Source organism: Erithacus rubecula (assembly GCF_903797595.1).
Source record: "Erithacus rubecula genome assembly, chromosome: 3".
Classification (NCBI taxonomy): domain Eukaryota; kingdom Metazoa; phylum Chordata; class Aves; order Passeriformes; family Muscicapidae; genus Erithacus; species Erithacus rubecula.
Window position 1 is genome coordinate 10,036,873 of NC_136689.1, and position 23,188 is coordinate 10,060,060.

The 23,188-nt window shown below is 37.7% G+C and overlaps 1 protein-coding gene across 2 annotated transcripts in view; it reads left to right on the forward strand.

Annotated features, from left to right (window-relative positions):
* WDR37 (WD repeat domain 37) overlaps positions 1–22,790 on the forward strand; it is a 43,588-nt gene extending 20,798 nt beyond the window's left edge. For both annotated transcript variants that reach the window (XM_079301300.1, XM_079301299.1), the window contains 8 exons: positions 64–135; positions 2,001–2,045; positions 3,732–3,808; positions 5,539–5,776; positions 6,284–6,425; positions 17,338–17,472; positions 18,124–18,238; positions 19,662–22,790. In XM_079301300.1, coding sequence (XP_079157426.1) covers positions 64–135; positions 2,001–2,045; positions 3,732–3,808; positions 5,539–5,776; positions 6,284–6,425; positions 17,338–17,472; positions 18,124–18,238; positions 19,662–19,793 — 956 coding nt within the window. In that variant the 3' untranslated portion in view covers positions 19,794–22,790. The remainder of the gene's footprint in view (positions 1–63; positions 136–2,000; positions 2,046–3,731; positions 3,809–5,538; positions 5,777–6,283; positions 6,426–17,337; positions 17,473–18,123; positions 18,239–19,661) is intronic.
* Positions 22,791–23,188: the final 398 nt, after the last annotated feature.

Sequence of the window (23,188 nt, forward strand, 5' to 3'; positions counted from 1 at the left end):
GAAAGGATAAAAATGAAAAACACATGTTTTTAAGTATTTACAACTGCTTTTTAATCTTTGTAGATCACACTGCTTTGCTGTGGAGCATAGAAACAGGGAAGTGCCTTGTCAAGTATGTAGGGCATGTCGGCTCAGGTAAGATAAGGGCATGTTGTGAAAACTGGGAGCAGGGCATGGGAGAGGGAAATGGGTTTTGGCCACTTACAGAAATGTTTATTGTGGTTTCACTTGCAGGTTTGCCAACATCATTAACAAGTCAATTGTGAAGTTCCACTAATTTTCATACAGAGAACGTTTTGTAATATGATTCTTTGTTGGAGAGGCACATTAAGACAGTTCTGCAAATGCTAAATGAGTAAACAAATCCATATAAAGAAATTTGCAGGCACAGTTACGACACTCAGAAGTTAAATGTCAGAATTTATTGTGGTCCTGTGCATGTGGAGAACAAAAAGAAGCTTATATAATCAGAAATTAGCTGTCTTGCAGGATCTGTGTTAATTTGGGTTAGCAAGTACAGCTGCTGGGTGAATATCTTTTTGTACTTCTTTGTTTAAGATCCCATATATAATTTGCTGCATAATACAAAGATCTTGACTTTAACTCATGTAATTAAATATAGGTGTTTATCTTTCTTTATATCAGCATAAATCAATATTCATGAAACTGTTTTTTAAACCCCTCTTTAGGTGGGGAGGTGCAGTGCAGTGAGTGTTTTTGATATTAATCTTAATTTTTGGTGTCCAATTTGACAAAAAGTTGATTAACCTCCTTCTGCTTCTTAATGAGTTAGAACATAGGATTTTATAAACCAAAACTGGAGGGGTTTTCCATAGCTTCAACATGCTCTCATGCATTGAGCACTTTGAGTGATCATACCCTGAGAAAGTGAGGAACCCAGTTATTGACCAGGATGGTTTGTTTAAATAACTCAGCACATCACACAAACTTTGTGGCAAGGTTACAAATAGGATTAAGTTCTCTAGAACTGCTTCAGGTGTCCCTGCTGCATAACTTCTGTCTTGCACAGCACAAAGATAAATGCATAGAAACAACTGGTAGCACGTTAATGCCTTCAGATATCTCAGGCTGTTTGCTGCATGGACCTCTAAGCTCTAAGTCATGTTTGAAAACTTCACTCACTTAAACTTTCATGCTGGTAGTTTTAAAAAATTATTATTTGGATAACTGTGAAAATAAGAAGTTCTAACTTGTATTTAAACAGTTGTGTTTAAACAGCTGTGTTTGAACAATAACAAAAATTGTATTTTATATAAATTTTATATAACTATATACATCTATAAGTTATAATAGAAATCATGTTTTTTTAATGTAATAAAATTTGTTTTTGTTTGGCAGTTGGTTTGAAATGGTGCCATGGTGTTGGGTGCTCATTACACCATGCTCTCCTGACAACATATGCATCTATTTTACTTGTATAATGGATGGAAATGGGTTCTAAATTCTGTCTTGAAATTAATCTTGTGCACTAAAATGAAATGCAGAACTTTGTTGGTTGATAGAATTCTTGCAGGACATCGTGTTTTGATTACATATGGTTGCAGGACTGAAATCTGATTGGTGTTACTTGCATCACGTTTTCAGGCATTTGTTCTTGCAATGCTAAGTAATAAGCAGAATGTTGATGGTAAAATTTAGTAAGTTTTCATTAAATTAGAAATAATTATGATTACTTAAATTCTCTTTATGGAAGTTCAGAGTTCATTATCTCCTGTCAGCTTACATATGAATTTAATGTAACTTGTTTATCCTCTCTAACATGAACAACTTGTACTAGATTCAGGAAATAACTTGCTAGAGAATGTGTTGTATGATCAATTGTAGCTGCTTTCCTTGATGCTACTTTCATATCACCTAAAAGATTGCTACCAAAAATTGCTGAAAACTTGACAGCTTGATTTTTCAATGATTTTAATGATAAAATATTGTGAAAGAATTCTTTTAGTATACAAACTTAAAACTTGACTTTTTTCATACAGTAAACTCCATAAAGTTTCATCCCACCGAGCAAGTGGCTCTCACAGGTATGTAAAGCTTTTTCATATATTAAGTATTTTAATCCTGATGGAAAATAAGTATAACTTGCTAATTTGTTCTGGTTGTAGCCTCTCTCCCTATTGCCTTGTCAGCATTCTTGTTGATTGAATTATTTTTATATTTGAAGGTTTAACAAATCAGAGCTAGATCTTACCATCTGTGTTTTTCATGTCATGTTGTCATTTGTGCTTGCCTGCTCCAAACCAGACACATAGAATCATACCTCAGCAGAATGTTCTGGAATTCATCCCAGAGTACTCAAAGAACTTGTGGGCATTATGGCAGCATACCTCCTGATTAACTACCAAAGTTCTTGGGAGTCTGGAGAGGTCCCTTCTGACTAGTGTTACTCCAATATTACAAGAAGGGTATGAGGAAAGACCCATGCAACTACAGACCTGTTAATCCAGTCTCACTTCCTGAAAAAGTTATGGAGATTATACTGGGTAGTGCTGAAAGGCATTTAAAGAATAATGCAGTCATCAGGCACTGTCAACATGGATTCACAAAAGAAAGGTCCTGTTTAATTAATTTGACATCCTTCTGGGATAAGGTGACCTGTCTTCTGGATGAAGGGAATGTGGTGGATTAAGTTTTTCTGGCTTTTTAGTAAGGGTTTTTGGTACTGTCCTTCACAGTGTTCTGGGCAAGTTGTCCAGCTGTGGGATGAGCTGGTTCATGGTGTGCTGTGTGGCAGCTGGTGGAGGGTAGACTCAAAGGGTTGTAGTAAATGGGGCTGTGTCTGGCTGGCAAAGGAACACCTGTGGTGTTCCTCAGGAATTGATTCTAGGGCCTGCCCTGTTCAATAGATTCATCAGTGACCTGGATGCAGGAGTTGAATGCATCCTTAACAAGTTTGTTGGTGATACCAAACTGGGAGGTGCTGCTGATTGTCATGAGAGACAGGAGGCCTTTCAGAAGGGTCCAAATCAGTGAGAGCACTGGGTGATGATTGATGGGATGAAATTTAATAAATTCCAGTGCCAGATGCTGCAGCTAAAACAGAGTAATGTTAAGCACGAGCACAAACTGGGAGAGAAGTGACTGGAGAGCAGCCCTGCAGGATTAGAACATGCTTGTTCTGACCATAGCAAGGGCAATCTTGAGTTTCTCCTTAGTTAATAATCAATAAGTCTATTTTAAAACAGATGGAGTTAAAATCACATGGTATCCTCTGAGCTGTAAACTGCTACTAGTTAAGCTCAGTTGTTTAAGGCAGAAGAGGAATAGCTTCTCCCTTGCTATTTTAGGTTTCTCATTAAAACCATGGTAAAAATATTTAATGGAAGAAAGCATTGAATGAAGAACCCCAGTATTTTGAGAATCAGTAAATGAATATCTGGTGATGTATTAAATGCCTTCTTCAAATGTTACATATTGAGCAGTGGTGAAACTCATGTTCTGATGTACAGTATTCAAGTGCACGTTTCACTGTAGGAGTGATTAATTTGGTAGTTGCTTATATCTTGCATAATGAGTTACATTTGAGAGGTTGAGACTTGCTTACCATAAAGTTCATAATGATGTTGTTAGGAAAAGATGCAACTTAGTGTTAGACAGTAAATGTAATCATAAAGCTTCTTTTAATTGCCCGTGGAGATACTCTTATTTATTCTCTCTCTCCTTTCCTTTTTTTTTTTTTTTTTTTTTTTTGCTTCTCTTCCCCTGTGCAGCATCTGGGGACCAGACAGCTCACATCTGGAGATACATAGTACAGTTGCCTACACCTCAGCCAACTGCAGACTGCAATGTAAGCAATCAACTTGCTGCAACTAAACTAATTGCATGGCAATTTCATCAGATACGAGTTTTATGACAAGACTGAATGCTAAATTTACATATAATTTTAAAATTACATGATTTCAGGACTGACAAAGGTGGGATTTTAAGGTTTTAGTTTAACAGCTGTATTTCAGCTTTTCTTTGAAAATAGACTTCCTCATGTTTTCAAAGGCATTTGGTGCAGAATAGAATTTACAGCTTCAACTAGATGAATTGACTTTTTATTCATGGTAGTAAATGGACAGTCAAATAATTGCTTTTTTGTAATAATGAAGTTCTTTTTAAACTGGTTAAATTTTTGTAGCATAACTTACTGAGGCACCTGTATTAACTATAGTTGCTAGTGGATTGAAAACTGATGATAAACACTTGTAATTTTGGCATTTATTTAATTGAGTCTTTATTGATTTCTAATCAACCCTTGCTAGCACACATCAGACTGTCTGATTTTTTTCCCCAGGCCTTTATTTAGTCAGTATTTAGTCTAGCTTGTCAAATCCTTGTTTTACTTTAAATTACCCTTACTAAATTGTGAAGAAAACATGGTTTATAGCATGAGCTTCTCAGTAGGCAAAGTAGGGGCAAGAGTTGACTCTATAATATGAGACAGATTTCTGAATGGAAAATGTTTGATTCAGTTTATTTGGTTTGGCATTTTCATTTTGAAAGAAAATATAAATGTTATTTCTTCCACCCTCAAGTAACATAAAAGAAAGATGTTTTTGTCTTGTGTAAGTATAAAAGGAGTTCAGGGAATGATGTTTAATGATGAGGAAAAGAATTTATTTTGCATCTAGTTTACATCAGCACTGCATGATGACTGTGCATTGACCAACAGACAAATATTGCTTTAATGATTTGAATTTAATGGATAAAAATATCTGTAGATGATTTTCTTCCCAAAGATTAACGTAGTCACTGTCCTGTTAGATGCTTCCTACCTTTAAAAATTGAAAGGAGACAAGTCCCTTGATAATGTGCTGCAGTAAAACTCAATGGTAATATACTTACCCTAGAGTAAGATAGTAAAGAGGACTGACAGTCAGAGCTAAAGAGTTTGGAGGAGATGTTAAAATGAAGTATAAACATGTATAATTTTGATTGGAAAAAATCTAAGATCATCAAGTCCAACTGGTAACCCAGCACTGTCACAGATCTCCAGTAAACTGTGTCCTTAAGGGTGACATTACACATCTTTTAAATACCTCCAGGGATGTTAATTTCACCACTTTCCTGGGTAGCCTGTTCCAAGCCTTGATAACCTTTTGGTGAAGAAATTTTTCCTAATAGCCAGTGTAAACATCCCCTGGTGCAACTTGAGGATACTTCCTCATGTCCTATCACTTGTTCCTTGGGAGAAGACCCTGACACCCACCTGACTGCACTTTCCTTTCGGGGAGTTGTAGAAAGCAAAGAGGTCCCTTCTGAACCTCCTTTTCTCCAGCCTAAAAAACTCCAGTTCCCTCAGCTGCACATCAGCAAGTTGTTAAAATGAGTTGTTAAAACTGCATTTAACTTACTGGTTATATTCCTTCAACCAACTTTGTGGTAGTGAGTGCTGGAATAGCCTGAGTGCAGCAGAATTAATTTACCCACATTCGCATTAGGGAGATTGGGAAGCGTTTGCACTGCAAAGTGTAATTTAGAGACATTCCTTCCCTTTTATTCTACATCTTCTTTTTCTCTTGCATTTTACAGCAAGTGTCTGGAGAAGATGAAGTTGAAATCTCAGATAAAGATGAACCTGATGGAGATGGAGATGGTTCCAGTGATTGCCCCACAGTCAGAGCCCCATTAACTTCACTGAAAAGCCATCAAGGAGTGGTCATAGCAGCTGACTGGCTTGTTGGGGGGAAGCAAGCTGTGACAGCATCATGGGACAGGACAGCAAATCTGTATGATGTAGAGACTTCTGAACTTGTCCATTCTCTTACAGGTATTTGTTCAATCCCCAAAAAAATAAATTGGTTTATTTTTATATGAGGGATTATTTATAAATACTAAAACATTGAGAAAAGTAAGTAATTTCTCTGGAGCAGGATGTGAGTGTGTACCATCTGCTGCTCAGTGTTGTAATAGTTTTAAAACTGCAGTCTTGTAAATTCCCTGAGCATGAATTTGTCTTTATGATTTAACCTATGAAAAAATAGTTGTTTAAATTGAACATACCCAAATTTTAGTTCTTGCAAAAGGCTTTTGCTGTGTTCATGGTGTGTTAAGCAGCAATAACCTACACTACTGAATGTGAAGTAGGTAGCGTGGTTTTTGTCTTCAAATCCATTCCCAAACTTTCCCAGCAGTAACAGGATTAAAGTTCAGAAAGGTTGTTACTCCTTTCTGTTAGGGAAAAAGTGAAAAAAATGTTCATCATTTCATTCCAAGTGTATGTGGAAATGAAAAGTCTGATTTTCACTACCTCACACGTTCTCCTGTGTGACTGCAGGGCACGACCAGGAGCTCACGCATTGCTGTACACATCCCACCCAGCGCCTCGTGGTGACATCGTCCCGCGACACCACCTTCCGCCTCTGGGACTTCAGAGATCCTTCTATCCATTCTGTGAATGTCTTTCAGGGCCACACAGAGTAAGTGACAGCTTCTTCACAGGTTTTCACAAGTTCAAAAAGCCGCAAATCTGCCCAAAACTGTTCCTGTGAGCTTTTTGAGGTGCTGAGTTCATTCCTGTTTTGTGAGACTGATTTTCACAGAAACCCCCAGTTGTCTTCCTTCAAATACAGCACAGCAGTACATAATTTCCAAAACAGCAGCCAGGGCTCTTGGTGTGCAGTTGCTCATATGGTAAGCCTTGATAAAAATTGTTACAATTAAAGATGATTTAAGGTATGAGGTTCTTTTTTGGCCTTGGTTATACTTGCACTTTTGAGCTATTGCTGTGATGCAGTGGATCAAGCAGATTCTCTCTGCTTGTCTTGATGCTCACTGTGAAGTAAAGGTTATTCCTTTGAAACCAGTGGATAAAAAAGGATTAACTTTTACCTTTAAAAGCTTCTAATTTTTAATAATAAATAAAAATAAATAAATATTTATTTAATAATAAATAAAAATTTTTAATAAAATAAGAAATAAAAGTACAGGCAGTGGTTGCCATGTTGTGCCAAAACAGTGGTTCTGATGTAACATTTTTGGTTACCAATTTAGGCTTAATGTTATTATACTGACTACTATTGAACATGGAAAAATGTGGTTCTGAGAATCTGTGTTGTGGTGTTTACTTTCCTTTCTGGTTTCTGGAACTCTGATACATGGAAAATGCAGGTGTAACATGGAAATACTTTACTCAAGGAAGCAAATCTTTTCTTGACTTGTGAATGTTTGAGCTTGACTGCTTTAGAAAAAGTTTCACCTCCCTTCTTCAGAATAAAAGATGATTGTTAATCCTAGCTCAAAATGCAAACCCCAAGTATTTATTCACATTTCTGTTTTTTGTTGATTCAAGTGTGCAATTTACATTATGACTGAATTTCAGTACCCTCTTTTTTCATTTTCTCAGCTATTGACTAGCCTATATATAAACTAAAACCTCTTTAACCCCCTTTGCCTTGGACTCCCGAGCTTGATAAATGACTTGGTGCTTTACAATCATCCTGTACAAGTGGCCATCTTCTTATAGAGCAGTAAGCTTGATTTTGTGGCCTACATCCTAAATTGTTTCATCTCATCACTTTTGTATTCTTCTGTCACTTTTCCTAGAATGTTATATAAAGTTGGAGGGTTTTGTATCCATTGGTGCTTGCATTTTTTCCAAGCTGATTAACTGCTTTGTCTCAAGATGTTTTTCTTAGAGACAGGACCAAGACTGACATTTGTGTTGTTCCATATATTTGCTGAGACCAAATGATGTTGATCTTGGGTGATGGTGCATACTGTAAAAACTGTTAGCTGATGTTCTGGCTTCTATTGCTGAGACCTGTAAACTAGCAGAGTTTATTTTCTAAAAATGGAATAGACCTTGTGCAACCTCTTCCATTACTCTTACTCTAGCTTTCAATCATCATATTTGTGTTTTTTCTGCTGTATCAACTGTCTCTGTTTTGTACTTTGAATGTATGCGTTTTTAGTATTGACATAGGCTTTTTCACCAAATACACTCTAAATCAGTCTCAAAACTGATTTTACTTTTCAGTGATCTTTACTTTTCAGTGGCCAGGGCTGCTGAGGTCTCTCATTTGTGGAAGGGGTAATTCTGTTACAGGTCTTTCACTGATGAGTGCAGACAGAGCAGAGATGGGGGTTGATGTTTTTTCAGTTGAGACATACTTTGAGGAATTTTATTTTTGTTCTTTTATTATATTGCCTACTGGCAAAATATTTTAAAATTACCCTCAATCAACACTGCAACAATCTTTTCACATTAAGCAGCATAGAATAACAGTTTTTTTTTTTTTTTTTTTGGCTTTTCTGAATGTCAGTTTGAATAATTGGCCAAGTACTTAATATTTTGATAGGCCCTTGGCATCAGTTCTGTAAATTGGATGTTACAGTTGTTAACACTGATGATTTAAAGTCCTCAACCATAAGTTTTAACTCCCTCTGGCTGAACAGTACCTGATGAGTCTGGCGCTCACAGAGCAGCTATTTTGTCACCAGATCAACTCGTAATGCGCTGTGCCAATATAATTAGCCGCCGAACATCTCAATCACGAGGCCAGCATTCCGTGTTGATTGTGTCCTACACCCAAAATCTCATCGGTGCCCCCGCTCCGTCCCTGCGCCCGCAGCGCCGCCGCTCACCGGCAGGTGGCAGCAGCGCCGCGAGCTCGGCCGCCTTTAGTTAATTAGCCCTAATGAGCGACACTGGAGATGGACGGGAAACGGCTCGTTATCGTGTGAAAACTAAAACCGCTGCTGATGTGTTGAGAGACTAAAGAATCCTGTTATAGACAGAGCATATAAAGCTTTTATAGAGTTAATTGATGTCAGTGCAGTGCATTGTCCTGTGTGTCTAAGTGATGAGACGTTACAGTCTATGAGAGATTATTTGTATCTTAAGTGGACTGAGAAATCACCGGGCATTTTGGTGTCCTGAACATAGCTTTATTAAAAGCAGACTGTTTCTTACCATCTACTATTAAGACAGTTTAAGAAAGTAAGTTCTCTTCCAGTAAGGCCAAAAGGAATCTTTGTGATCAACATGTCTTGAGCTGCTTGCATTGATAATTGTTTTGAATTAAGAGGTAATTTTCGAATTGCCAGCTGTATGTTAGGTTGTTCAAATGGCAAAGATTTCAACTTAGGTCTTGGAAAATTCTATACATTGCTTGTTGCAGTGTTTAATTCACTTCCCTGTTAAACTTTTTCTACCTTCCTAGTCTGTCTAGCTTCAGATTCATGTTTTGGATTTTTTTATCTTCAAGTGCTTTGTTTCCTATGATAATTATAGAAGTTTCTTCTATTTTCTTCTTATATTTTCTGTTCTTATTTGCATGTTACCTATTTTGCCTCAAAGTGTGTTTCTAAGTTTATTTTGACATTTATTGACTAAGTATAGTACATTGATTGTACTTTTTTCCTTCAAGTCTGCATTCACCTAGGGTCTTTTTTGAAGTTGTATCTCCCCATGGAAATTTCCAGTTCTGTAAACATTTCTTGTTTACATTTTTCATCTATGTTTGTGTGTTTGGATAAATATCACTATTTCAGTTCAATAAATGACTTTGCCTGTGCCCTGCTCACATAGCAGTAAAAGTATCTTGTCTAGTTTTAGATTTGTTGTGCCCCCAGTTCATTTCACTTACTTATTCTCTACTGATTAAAAAAAAAAAAAAGAAATGCTGTGGAAATAAGACTGATGTTTGCTTCAATATAAATATTTTTTATTGTCTGATTCTGTATGTGCACCAATAGGAATTTGTCTTACTAGTGCTGTGAAACCCCAGTCACATCCCCATACAAAGAGTTTAACGAGCCCTGGGAAAAGGTTACATTTATGTTATAATCCAGGCACTAACTTGTGGCCTGTTAACTAAATTGATTTCCAGAGCTAAAGCCTCCAAAAATCATACTGGTGACTCATATTCCAGTATCTTTTTTCCCAGCAGATACTGCTTTGAAATACATGATTGGTAATAATAGCTGTTCTCCTGTTGAGAAATTATTCAATTTGGAGGTTGTTGATTAGAGCTCTTCAAACTGAACAAGGTGTTGTTCTGCAGAGCAAGATGGTTCTGGCATCTACATGGCAGTTTTCATTTCACTTCACTTGTGCTTTCCTTTGCTGACACCTGCACAGCCCATCTTGCTTTTCTCAGCACGGTGGCCTGGTTGAGTAACTCTGGTGTTGATTCTTGAATATCTGCTTGATGAGTTTTTCTGTTCCTTTAAGCACTCTGCATGTGCTGAGTTGTGTCTTGATGTGTGGAACCTTCTAAAATGTTAATGCTGGAATTGTTTATCATTTGTAGCTTAAAAAAACAAATCTTAGTCTGTCAGGTCTAGCCAGTACTTTACAGATTTTATACATTTGTTCTGACAGTTTAGTAACACAGGAAATAAATTAATCCTCTATGGGCAGCAGAATGTTTATTAGCTAGTGGATTCATATACAGTGTTTAAACTACAACTTTTGCTGTACATTTGAATTATATTGATATTTATATGCAGCTGAAAAGTTACTTGGCAAATAATAAAGGGTTTTGTTTTCTTTAGTGGCTGTCAGAGGTACACACTGGTTGGGGACGTTGCTCTTGAAATGCTTGAAAAACATATGCAGGGTTTCCAAGTCTGTACTTGCAAATACCATCCTTCAAAGAATAAGGTGATGTCTTCAGAAGCAGCTTTGGGTTGCTATCCTAAGTGAATATCCTTTAATAATGCTTTTTGGTTGTTCAGTATATAGTTATGTATCACCTTGCCATGGCAATTAAATGTGTTTTGGCTTTAAAAACTCCCATAAATTGGATTGAGTACTTTTGTCCTAGCACAAAAAAATTACAAAGTTTGTTTAGTACTTTTCAAACTTACTGATCTTAGTGGCTGGATTGAGCCAGTGCATCAAGCATGAATTTGTGTTAGCTGTGGCATCTGTATCTGTGTGTTACTTTCTGATTATATTTGGGAAAAAATTGCTGATCATGGATCTTATGTTATTTCTTACAAAGAGCTTATAGCTCTTTTGGACTGCAGCATATTCCATCTCCTTTCACTCTGCTTGTGTGACTCTAAGAGACCAGAAGGGAAAGTTCCTCTTCATTTGCTGCCTGTATGTGTCTGAATGTGCAGCTGAATGGTGAGTTGTGCTTCATCTTGAGAATTTGGAAATTAGAGAATTCCAAATATGTCTTGTTTTAACTTAAGGTTTTCCAACTCCTATGTTTGCTGAGGAATCTGCATTAAAAAATATAAAAATTACTAAGCAGCTGCTGATCAGGATGCTGAGGTGAATTCTGAATATAGTGAATTGAGAGTTAATGTCAAAATGGTATTCTGTTTCAAGAGACTAGTAATTGCTTCAGTTTTTTGGACACTTGAGTTTGCCAAGGTCAACTGGCTTTCTCAGATTCTTGGGTCTGCAAGATTTAATTCTCATACCTTATTTGTGTCTGTCTTGAATATATTGTTCTTGAAAGGGAAGTCATGGCAGGGGGAGAAGTGCCTTTTCTCCAGGCAGTGATGTCATTAGACATCTCTGTTGGGAAGCAGTCTTAGTCTAGATATGCCCAATGTTTCAAGGCCACTGCTTATATTCTTATTCCACCATACTTTCTTGGTGAAGTTAAAGCATGTGTAGATGTATCCCTAAAAATACAGGCTTTGCACCTTTGACTAAATCTGAGCTTGGGCTTTTTAGTCAAAACCTTTTATGCCAAACAAAATTTAACAAGTTGGATACTACCAGTGGTGTTTGATCAGTCTTAACACATCTGCCCTGTTCTTGCTTCAGTTATTAATGACTTTAGTGATGCTTTGTCTACCATTTTTCTGTTGTTTCTCATCAAAGAATGCCTTAGGCATTCTCCATGTGTGGATAACTCAATCTAGCTTCTGTAAGAAAAGCAAAATTTTTGTGATGAAACATTTAGTTTTCTCTCCAAGTCTCACTGATTAACTAGATGGTTCTGATATTGCTGTTAATATTCCTACCTTGTTTTGTGTGCTGAGGGACTTTTTTTTACTCTTGCATTTCATTGAAAAAAGACTCCAAACTTGCATTTCACACACTGTTCTGATCCTATATTTGCATGTTGAATATTCTTTAAATGAAGATTATGGCCTGGGCTCAAAGCCCTAGGGTTAGCTTTGTTGAAATGCTTTTAGAGCTTCTGAACATTTTTACGAAACCTTTTGGTTTACATTTACTACATATATAACAGAGCACAATAAGAATTCAGGGTTTTTCTTAGACTTGTTAGCAGCCTTAATAACTGATAGCTCTGGGATCCAGATTTGAATATGCCTCTCTTCCCATGCTGAGTGCTTCTTCAATGATCTGTTTCAGGACAGACTAGGGCCAGCATGTTTTTCACACCTTCTGCCCATCCAAGTTACCACTCCTTGCTCTCTTGCACAGCTTGAATTCCCCGTTTTCTCTTCTAACATTCCCCCAGCCTGACACTGACATGGAGTTATCCAAGTGCCACTCTCTACAGCTTCCTGCAAGGAGCCAGGTCAGTGTCTTCTCCCAGGCACGCAATGAGAGAAAAAGAAGAAATGGTCTCAAGCTAGTAGAGGTTGAGGTTGGACATTAGGAGGAATTTCTTCACAGAAAGGGTGATTTGACATTGGAATGTGCTGTCCAGGGAGGTGGGGGAGTCATGGTCCCTGGAGATGTTTAAGGAAAGATGATATGTGGCACTCAGTGCCGTGGTCTAGTTGACATTGTAGTGTCTGGTCACAAGTTGGACTTGATGACCTCAGAGGTCTTTTCTAACCTGAATTATTCTGTGATTCTGTAATTCCTTCATGGTTTGTCTGACTGTTTCTTAAGCTGGAGAAAAATATCTGCTGATATTTCAAGATAAATTCACAGATAGACTTTGGGAATTATGTGGAATTTTGTGTGCAGCTGTTTCTGGAATCAAGTGCTTTTAGGAATTCTGAAACCTGAATGCACTCAAATATGGAGGTGCTGGTTCCCTCCTTACCTGGGCCTCCTGTGGCCAGTGCCATCTCCAGTTGAGATGGGCAGTGGGGTTGTCCACACCTGGGGGTTTTAAACACAGTTCCTGGTTTCCCCTCAGGCTGCAGACTGCTTGATGTGGGGATATGCTTTGTTCCCCTAAAACAAAGGAAACCTATGTAGAAAATGTGATATCAAATTGAGCTTCCTTTAGGTTTTGTTTCTTAATTTTACTGCTTAAAATGAGATGCATATTTGAGCCCTCAAATTTTGCTGATTGCATGCAACTGTAGGTAATTGCATGTATTCAAGTTACCTTGAATAAATTTATCTGAAAGCTTTGATTTACTTAATTTTTGTCCCACACACAGATGTATGCATGCAGATGCCTGATCAAGGCCATGAAAATGTGTTATCTCCCAGTTCGATGGTAAATCCCAGTTCAGGTTGCAAATCAGAATGGAAAGAGCAGTGTTAACTTCTTTTTTCGGTGCATTGCCAGCGAGAGTTCCGCATCAGCATTTCACGGCCCAACATTTTCAACGTTGTTCCTTGCCCCCCTTTCCCTGTGTGTGAAATGTCAGCAGATTGTCATGCAGAGCAGTTTTGTGTCTCAGTGTGACTGGGGAGACAGCTGTTGGGCCTAATGAGGAGTGCGAGCGCGCGGCGTTGCCGGTGATTGAGACCCTCGCAGGGAGCGCGGGGCAGGCGCTGGTGTGTGCTGGGGAAGTGCCACGCTGTCAGCTGCGAGTGCACGCTCGGCTGCTCCCTGTCACAAGATAAATGAGTTTTGCTGGGGTTTGGCGCAGGCTGAAGCTTTTTTGGAGAATAGTTGTAGCGCGCCAAACTCCCTGTGGGACCCACAGTTTGAAGTGTCATAAGACTGTTTCCTTTTTGCTTGTTTTTTTTTTTTTTTTCTTTCTTTAATGTCCTACAATACCTGTCATCTTTTTGAGTTATTAAAAATCTAATGTCTTCTAGCATTCAATTAACATGGGGGCTGATGATCTTTTGTTGACACTTTTTATTAATTTAGCCAAGGGGATGTTAACCAGAGTTTTATCTCAGTTAGAATAAACTGAAGACTAATGCAAACAATAATTAAATCTAGCCACATGAAAATAGAGGAAAAAGGCTTTTAATTTTTGTGATATGGATGGGGTTATGAAGGCAATGCTTTTGAAAGGTTGGTTGTTTATTGGCTGCTTCTGTTAACTTCTTTCTACCTACAGACCGTGTCCCTTTCTTTCTTCTCACCTTTCCCCTTTAGTTGTGCTGAAATCCTAGTTTAGTTTATAAGTAGGAAGTGACCTTTCTTCTTGTTACTGTTTTGTTTTAATAAAAAAACCCCAAATAAATACTAAACCAAGAAAAAAATTGCTGAGATGCATCTGCCATTTTAAGAGATGTCCCAGTTGGAGTATCAGAGGAGACAGAATGTAATTTGTGCTGTGTAGGATCTAGGAGTGCAGTACTTGCTCATGTTTTAAGTTGGTACTGTTGAGCATGTTTTTGAATTTAGATGCATGTGTTTTTTTAAAATATGAACTCATTGTGTTCCACTTTAAAATAAAAGAAGAAACAAACCCAAAAAACCACTTTGTCTTTGCTCAGAGGGGAGGTTTGTGAGAATGATACCATTTTGGCCTTTCTAGACCTGTTGTTTAGTTACTTTAAGCTTCAAGTCTTGCAATCCTATTTTGAAAATGAGGTATCTTTGAGATTTGAATTGAGTGTTTTCCTTAAAAGAGTCATGCTTAATTTTTGTAAAAGCACATCCATATACCGTTTGCTTTAGAACTGGGACCAAAATTCTTGATCTTAAACACTGGGTTCAGTAAGAAGTGCTTTCATATTTAGACATTAAATTCAAGGCTCCTTATGTAAAAGATTGTTTTCATAGTCCCATGTGCTTGCAAATAGTGCACATCCCAGCCTGCAGGGCCTTGCAGAGCCAAGCTGAGGGTGAACAGAGGTCTAAGACCACTAAGCACCTTTAAAGTTGTCACTAAAAACAGATCAGCAGCTTTCCCTTTGCCTTTCTGTCACTTGCCCTATTTCCAGAGAGCTAAGCAGAATTTCATTGCATTTTTATTTTCCAAAGTTTTGCGTGGTGTACCCAATATCTGAACAGTTAAGCTGAAAAGAGTAAGTTAAGCTGGAAAGGATTTTGTTATCTTTTGAGAGTCTTTGGAGGAGCAGGAAGGATTGAGCTAACCTGGGGTTGGCATTCTGTTTTCCTGGCAATAGTTTTGAATGTTTTCATTTAAAAATGATAAATCTAAGGATTAGAGAACCTTATGTGGTCAAAGAAACTTAACCATGTTTGAAAGTGATAAATGATAAAGCAAAACCAATATGAGATCAAAGAAGCTGGAAAGCTCTTTAAAGTTTTGAAGAAAAAGGACTCAAAAGTGGATGGTTATTTTAAGACAGTTTCACAACACATTCCAGCTGTAATTAGAATAAAATGTATGATGGGAAAACAGATCAGATTTGTTTGTTGGCAGCAGAATACTAAAGTGCAGTATATTCACTCACCTGGAGATTTTCTATGGCTTGAATTCTTTATGCTGTTGTGTGCTAGGAAGTCTCCTAATATGTGTAGAAATTATGGAGATTGAATAGAGACTTTTAAACTTATAAACATTGCTTCAAATGTGTTGCAGCAGTGTAGAGATTAGTAAATTTTTTTTTTTTTCTGAGCTTCTCTGTATAGAGAGCTTGTCAGAAGTGCAGATGCTGGTCAATCTAAAGGAGTTTGGGCTGATAGGAGACAACTTTGGGGGTAAGAACATGCCAGCTGTATTGTGCAGCAGCTTGATGCATGAGTGAGTTTTCTTCCCAAATAAGAAGGTGCCTGATGAAAGAGGCTCAGCAGTTGTGGCCTTCATGTATGTTTTAACTTTTTGACTTTTTGTTCATAAAGTCCAGAAGATTAGTCGAAGACCTCTTGATTCTTTCTGTAATCATCTCCCTGGTGGCTTAGCTGCACTCTAATAATGTGTTAGGAAACTTGGTATCATGAATAAAGTGGGCCTTCATCCTAATTAAAACTTAATTTGGTGTCAATTTAAATTAAGAGGCTTGCATAAACTGGTCCATTGTGACCTGGCTTGTGCTAATCTTAATCAGCAGCTTGGATAGGACATGAATTCAAATTTCTGCAGAACAACTAAAGTGACAGTAACAACTGACAACTTAAATTAAAATTACTAAATTCTAAGAAATTGATGTGCATGACCCAAGTTACAAGATAGGTCATTAAATCAAATCTCTAGAAACAGAATTGAGAAGCCTTCCCTAATGATTATAAGGAGAGACAAAAATGCTTTTTTAGTACATTAGGTGGGCAGAAAACAACTGGCTTTGAGTTGGCAATTCACAAAATTACAATGAAAATTGTAGTACAAAACCTTTTAATTGGCTAATATGAAATAAAGGAAAAATATTTAAAAATAATCATAGAATCATAAGGAAAATGGTTTGTTTGATGCTAGTATATTGATGATATACTGTTGTCTGAAGCTGTACAATACAAGGATAATAAAAATCTATAATAAAATCCTTTATAAAATAGCTTCTGGAAGTACTATGTTGCTCTTTCAGTTGCTAGAAATACTCTAATGGGTCTTTCTCTGACTGCCCTTGTACATTTCTAGGCATAGTTGGTAAGAACTGTATGCTTGTGCTTCTAACTACTACTTGCCATTTTTTATCTGACAGACTTTAGCTGCTTGTAAAACAGGGCTAGAAATCCAATTAGAGATTGTTGGTTTGCTGTAGCTGCTGGTAGTGGAGCTATGCTGGAGACTGTGCATGGGTTACAGCATGTTCATGTGTGTGTTCAGAATAGCTTCAGCTGCATCTCAGGTGTTTGGGACCTCCTCAGTATCTGTGCAGTGAATGAAAATGTCTGGGATTGTTCTACAGAAATCTTTGGGTGGAAAGAAGAGCTTGGTTACTGATCTCAAATCACTACAGAAGACGATTTGTACTCTATGCTACTAATTCAGTGGGGGTTGTGTGATAAACCTGGTGAACATGAGTGCAGAACTTCAAAAGTGAATTCAGGTTTCAAGACTGGGCCTGTTTAGCTCATGTCAGAATCAGTGGAATATGAAAGATGCCTCCAGAGTGAGTCTCTACTGTTGGGCAGCTTCTCTTAGCACTTGGGCCAGTCAAGCCCTGTTCACCTTAAGTGTCATAGCTTCTTGTAAGAATATTTTTTAATTCAAAAATAACTGCTTGGAATTTTAAAATTTCAGATTACTCTGCTTGAAAAAAAATAAAATAATAAAAAAGGCAAGCTACATATGCTAAAGGAAGCACAGGAATAGAAAGTAAAACTTTAAATCAGATGCTAGCTTAATAAAGAAGTTTAGAGTTTGACATCTTTGTCTTTACTCCTGATTGTTTAGCACTGTGACATCTGCAGTTTTCACTGTGGGAGACAATGTTGTTTCTGGTAGTGATGACCGTACAGTAAAAGTCTGGGATTTGAAAAACATGAGGTCTCCTATTGCAACCATCCGCACAGATTCTGCAGTCAACAGGTAAGGAGATCTGAGTTGCTGCTGTGCTTAATTCAGGCTTTCTTAATTAATTCTTAATTTCTTTCACATGTGGGAATGGTTTAAAGCTGTGCCACAGAGATTTAGACTGGACATTTCTTTCCTGAGATGATGGTCAAATCCTGGAACAGGCTTCCTAGAGAGGTGGCTGATACCTCAACCCTTCCAGTATTTAGGGGTATTTGGACAATACCCTTTATAACATGCTTTAAGCTTTGGTCAGGTAGTTGGACTGGATGATTGTTGCAGGTATCTTTCAACTGAAATTGACTATTCTATTAATTCACGGAATATAAATATATTTCTTGTCTCTGAAATTAAACTTGAGATTTATAAGAATTTGAAAAGGTCTAAAATGGTTTTATACACTGCAGGTGTAATGAACATTAATTTTTATTAAGTACATTGCTTTTAAGTACTTTTCTGTAAGAAAATGCAGATGTTAAGGCTAGCTGAGGGTCTAATACAATAGAAAATACCTTAATGGTTCAATACTTTTTTTCTCTATTTGTGAATTCTAGCCAGGAAAAATTCAGCTGCATCCCCTTGCCGTGAGCTTAAATTTGTGCTGTCAGTGTCTATTTGCCAGGCTCGTTGTTTGCTCCCCAGGCTCCTTTTGTCCCTTCCCTGCAGGATTAACGTGTGTGTTGGGCAGAGAATCATCGCCCTTCCCCACGACAACCGGCAGGTGCGGCTGTTCGACATGTCGGGCGTGCGGCTGGCGCGGCTCCCGCGCAGCAACAGACAGGTACCTGCCCCTCCTCTCTCCAGCCTAAATGCTCAACGGCACTGGTCTGAAAATATATGCTGTTAGTTATTAAAATAACCAACGTGCCAATATGAAACTTTTTATGCTTTTTAATTGGAGTTGGAAGTGGTATTTCGAGTAATTTTCATCATGGTTTTTCCCCTTACTAAAGTGAAACACGTATCTGCCTTCTCTATGAAATGGAAAAAGTGTGTAAGAGCATTTCAGATGGGTTTTAATGTCTTGATGAGAATTGTGTCAGAAAAATGGATCACTGTGTGGCTTATGGTGATTTTATCATAGTGGGTTTGTTTTTTTTTTTTTTAATTATGCAGTGTCGAGTTGGTTTATATATTCCAAGCTGGATGGGGCTCTGAGTAACTTCATATAGTGGAAAGTGCTTCTGCCCATGGCAGGAAGGTTGGAACTAGATGATCTTTAAGGTCTCTTACAACCCAAACCATTCTGAGTCTATGACTTAGAAACACAGAGGGAAAAAGTGAGGGTCAGTTTTGTGAGCTCACCTTGTATTATTTGGTGATAAATTTTAATTTTTTTCTTCTGTGAGAAATTTATCACATAAATTCTCTATATGTCCTACCATGTAATAAGCCATCCTGGCTGCAGCCATCAAATTTTGTGCATTTATGGCACTATTTGGCATGGCAAGCATCACTAATGGAGCAAATCAGAGTGATTAAGTGAAATTAATTGAATTATGTCAGATAAATAGGCTTTTTTGGGGGTTGATTCAGCAGTTCTTGACAGAATTTCAGAAGGAGTTCTACGACTTACTTAATCTCTTTTAGATTTTTTTCTAATTTAGGTGGGTTTTAAAATTTATTGTAGTATTGAGGGGTTTTTTTGTGTGTGTATGTATTTTTCTTTGTTTTCCATAGTATTAGTTCCATTCAGGCTGACACTACAGAAATAATGACTTTATTTTAATTTTTTAAGTTGAATGTTGATCAGAGCCCTATTTTGGACATTTTTGTTACTATTGAACTATATTCATCAGGATGACATTCTTCCTGCTGCAGTATTATCCCTCCTGAATTATGAATTATATGGACACTTAGTCTTGCAGGCTTGTTACAAAGTAGCTGCCAGAAAATAGTTCCTTATTTTAAGACTACTTTTATAAATAAAAGTGCTAAAATAAAAAATTGATTTCTTTATGTAAAGAAAATGTAACTAGATAGCAAACAAGCCTTGGCACGTTTATGTATGTGCATCTGTGCTTATGGTGCACTGCTGTGCTAAGGAGTCACATCACTATGAAGACTTTGACCATGCAGGTGCAGGTAACAATGACCTTGAGGATTCTCAAGGGCTGTCTGCAGAGTAGGCTGAGGATGGGCAGGGCTGCACTTTGAGTAGCAGTGAGCTGCTGTCAGTAACAGTCTGTCTCCTGTGCTGGCAGGGGCACAGGAGGATGGTTTGCTGCTGTGCCTGGTGCGAGGACCATCCCATCTGCAACCTCTTCACCTGTGGCTTTGACCGTCAGGCCATCGGCTGGAACATCAACATCCCTGCTTTGCTACAGGAGAAGTGAACTGCCCTCAGAGTTTGTGTTTGTGTCACCATGGACTTCTACACCCGGGCAGACTTCTCTGAACACTGGTCTGCTGTTGCTATAAAAGCTCCTCCGTGAGGGGAGACCTGAGCAAATGTTGTTCTTGTTACCACATTGTGCACAGTTTGCATGGGTTGTACAGAGAAATGTGATTTTTTTAAAAATTAGTTTGTCTTGTGTATGAACTTTTATATTTTGGCATCCACTGGTCAATATGTTCACTGTTGCGTAGAGCACATAAATGTTCATAAGTTATTTAGCATTTAATAGTTACACAGTAGGGCATTACATTTGTGACATAAATGTGAAACTTATGTAATTACTGTAGAGAGTGTATACAGTCTGTTACGTTTTTCCACGACTCTACATATCTGCCTTGTGTTAAAAGGAGTCTGCAGGGCTAAAACTTTGAAATGAAGTGTGAATTTCACTAGTTGTATGATTGTAAACATTTTCCTGTTTGCATCTGATTTAAATACTTTTTTTAGTGCTGCCGTATAGTGCAACTTCGACTCCATTTTTACTCTGGTTACTAGAGAAATAGTAGATTTGAGAAGGAAAATGCAAGCAACTTGTAGTGAGAGTAGACTGATAGGTTTATTTGTAATCTCTTTTGTACTTTTTATTTTGAGAAAAGAAAAAGATTCATTCTGCCCTTCTTATATAAAGTGATTCTGAAACCTCATCACATTTCATATTAGCAAAAATCCAGAATATTATGATTCTAATCACTGAAATCTAGTCAAGCAAATTCTGAAGCACTTTAGTTTATAGCTATTGTTATAAACCATTTATGAAAGTTTGACTTTACCAGTGAATGTGAGCTAACCTTTGTAAGAAGGATTAATTCCTTATGGTTATCTGCCCAGAAAGGAAATAGTTTATTTGGGGGTTGATAGTTTTGTTTATGTATCTACAGTGAGCATACTTTTAACTGTGTTCACTTCCCATATTTTTATTTTGAGCCAGCAATACAAAGTAAATGAGTACTACCTCAAAAAAGAATGTTGGTCAAGATGCATCAAATCTCTCTGTAGCCTAGAAAAAAGCACTTTTGATCTCTGGCTGAAGTACCACCTCTGACAGGAGAGGAAAGACAATCATACTGCATGTGATCCTTAAAGTAGTTAACACAAAAAGCTAGTGGAGCAATACACCAAGTCATCATCTGTCACTGTTCTGTTCTCAGCCATGACAGGGGCTGCAGTCCCTGTCCTGTTGCAAAAGGGGGTAATTAGCATAGCTCTCCCTTCTGTCTGCCAAATGATCTTACTTTGGTTTTGCTCCTCACTGTGTTTAGCTGTTTTTGCACCAGCAGTGGGGTGTTACTCTGCAGCTGCTGCTATCAGTAAATGCAGGTGGCAGCTGATGTCTTGGAAAGGATGGAAAAGTTGCTTCAGACAGTTACTTGTTTTTTGGCTAAAGGGAGATGCTGCCCCTGGTTGTCAAACATATCACAGTATAAGATGGAGGGTAGGGGTAAGGAAGGGTGCACTCTGACAGTGGGAATCCTGGGTTGGCAGAAGTATTAGGAGCCTTTTATCTCATCATCATGATTCTGTGCAACTACAGCTGTGCTCATAACTGTCATCACTGTTTATAATGACACTAAGATGTGTTAGCTGGTTCTCCTATTAACTAACGTGTGGCATGGGAGTACAGTGGGATGGGATGGGATGGGATCATGAATGCATCAGTGAGGAATAGAAGGAAAACAGGGGTCCTAAACATAGTTTTGGACTGTAGCATTAAGGAGAATCAAAATATTTAATGAAGAATATATGTAGTGTCTTTGCACGTCATCAGAGTAGTTGGATCCCTTGTTTTATTTTGTTGTGGGGGTTGGGATTTTGTCTTGGGATACTGGATGGGCAGCTGTGCTGAAGTAATCTTAAATATTAAAACTAGTGAGGTTGCAGAAAGCAGCTGCAGAGTTTTAAGGCTTCTGGTGGTAAGAGTTAAATGATGGTGGCAATGTTTATTTTCCCTTTTTTTTTCCTCCTGAGTTTTTTACTCTGGGTTAAAGCATTTGATGTTGGTTTACTGGTTTTATTCCTTAAGAAAACAATCCTCACTTTCTTGTAGTTGGCGACAGAGAGAACTTTACAAAGGTTTATGCTGTTTATAAAAAAAGAGAAAAATGTCTGGCCAGTACAAGCAGTTTCTTCAGTGTGGCCTGCATGTAGGATCTGGGGCAATGGCTCTCCTTTATTACCTGAGGCAGAGGAGAGAGTCAATGGTTTTGGTCCTGCTAAACTAAAGTGTCTAAGCTTCTCTCATACATATGTAGTACAGAACCACTGGACTCTATGCAGTTTAATCATCATTGCTGCAAACTTTTTATATCACCAGAGGGACCATCCTCTGGCACCAGAAATGGGTGATTATGTGGTTTCATTTTGAAAAAAATCAACCAAACAAGGTGCTAGAGCCACGTTCTTTAGGAGCAGGCTAATACTTAAATCAGCTGAACACTGAACTATCACTTAGTTTTCTATACTGTACTGAAGGGTAAGCCAAACTGCCATCCCCCTTGAAGCAAAACATATGAGCAGGGGTAGTGAATGATACTACATTGACTAAATGTGTGGAAAACATTTCACAGCTCTAAGTGCTCTAAAGAGTGTTTTTTCAGCACTGAACAATGTCCAGCATTTCATTAAATGGAGGAGAGTTGCAGTTACACTTTCAGTATTGTGCAGAATTTCACAGAAAACTCATCACCAGGCAAAACCAAGCTTCTGTGTCTTTCTCTTAAGCAATGCACATCAATTTTCACAGTTTGTGTATACTTTACAATCGGAAAGATCTGGAATGAAACATCTTATTTGCTGCCTAAATCTGTGAAAACTACCTTTTGGGGAAAAGAATTTATAAGTTATGTGGAACCACTTTTTATTATTCTGCTAATTTGTTTTTAGATGTAAAATGTTTTTCTTCATTACAATTCAAAATGCATTAAAACATTAAACAATTTTTTTTTTGCAATTTGCTGTTTTTCTGTGTTGCATCAAAGTTGCTGTTGATGTCAATATTTCAATTTTTTGTAGTCAGAAGGTCTTCCTATTCACTTTCCACTCTTTGTTTCTTTCTGAGGCATTGATAAGCAGAGTTTGGAAGAGAAGGCCAAGTCTGTTTTTTACAGTAGATCTTCTGTAGCACTTAATAGTCACACTGCCAGTAAAGTATCTAGACTGAAAGGGTGTTCAGGACTGGGTTTGTACTGTCTTCTCCTGTTCTCTATGGAAAAAAACTGTAATTGCATCTTGTTATGCAGATAATGCAGAAGTTTCCATGTGTGACTTTTCACCCAACTTCACCAACTGACATTTTAAAATGAAATCTAAAGTTTTCTTACATTTAGAGTACAGCAA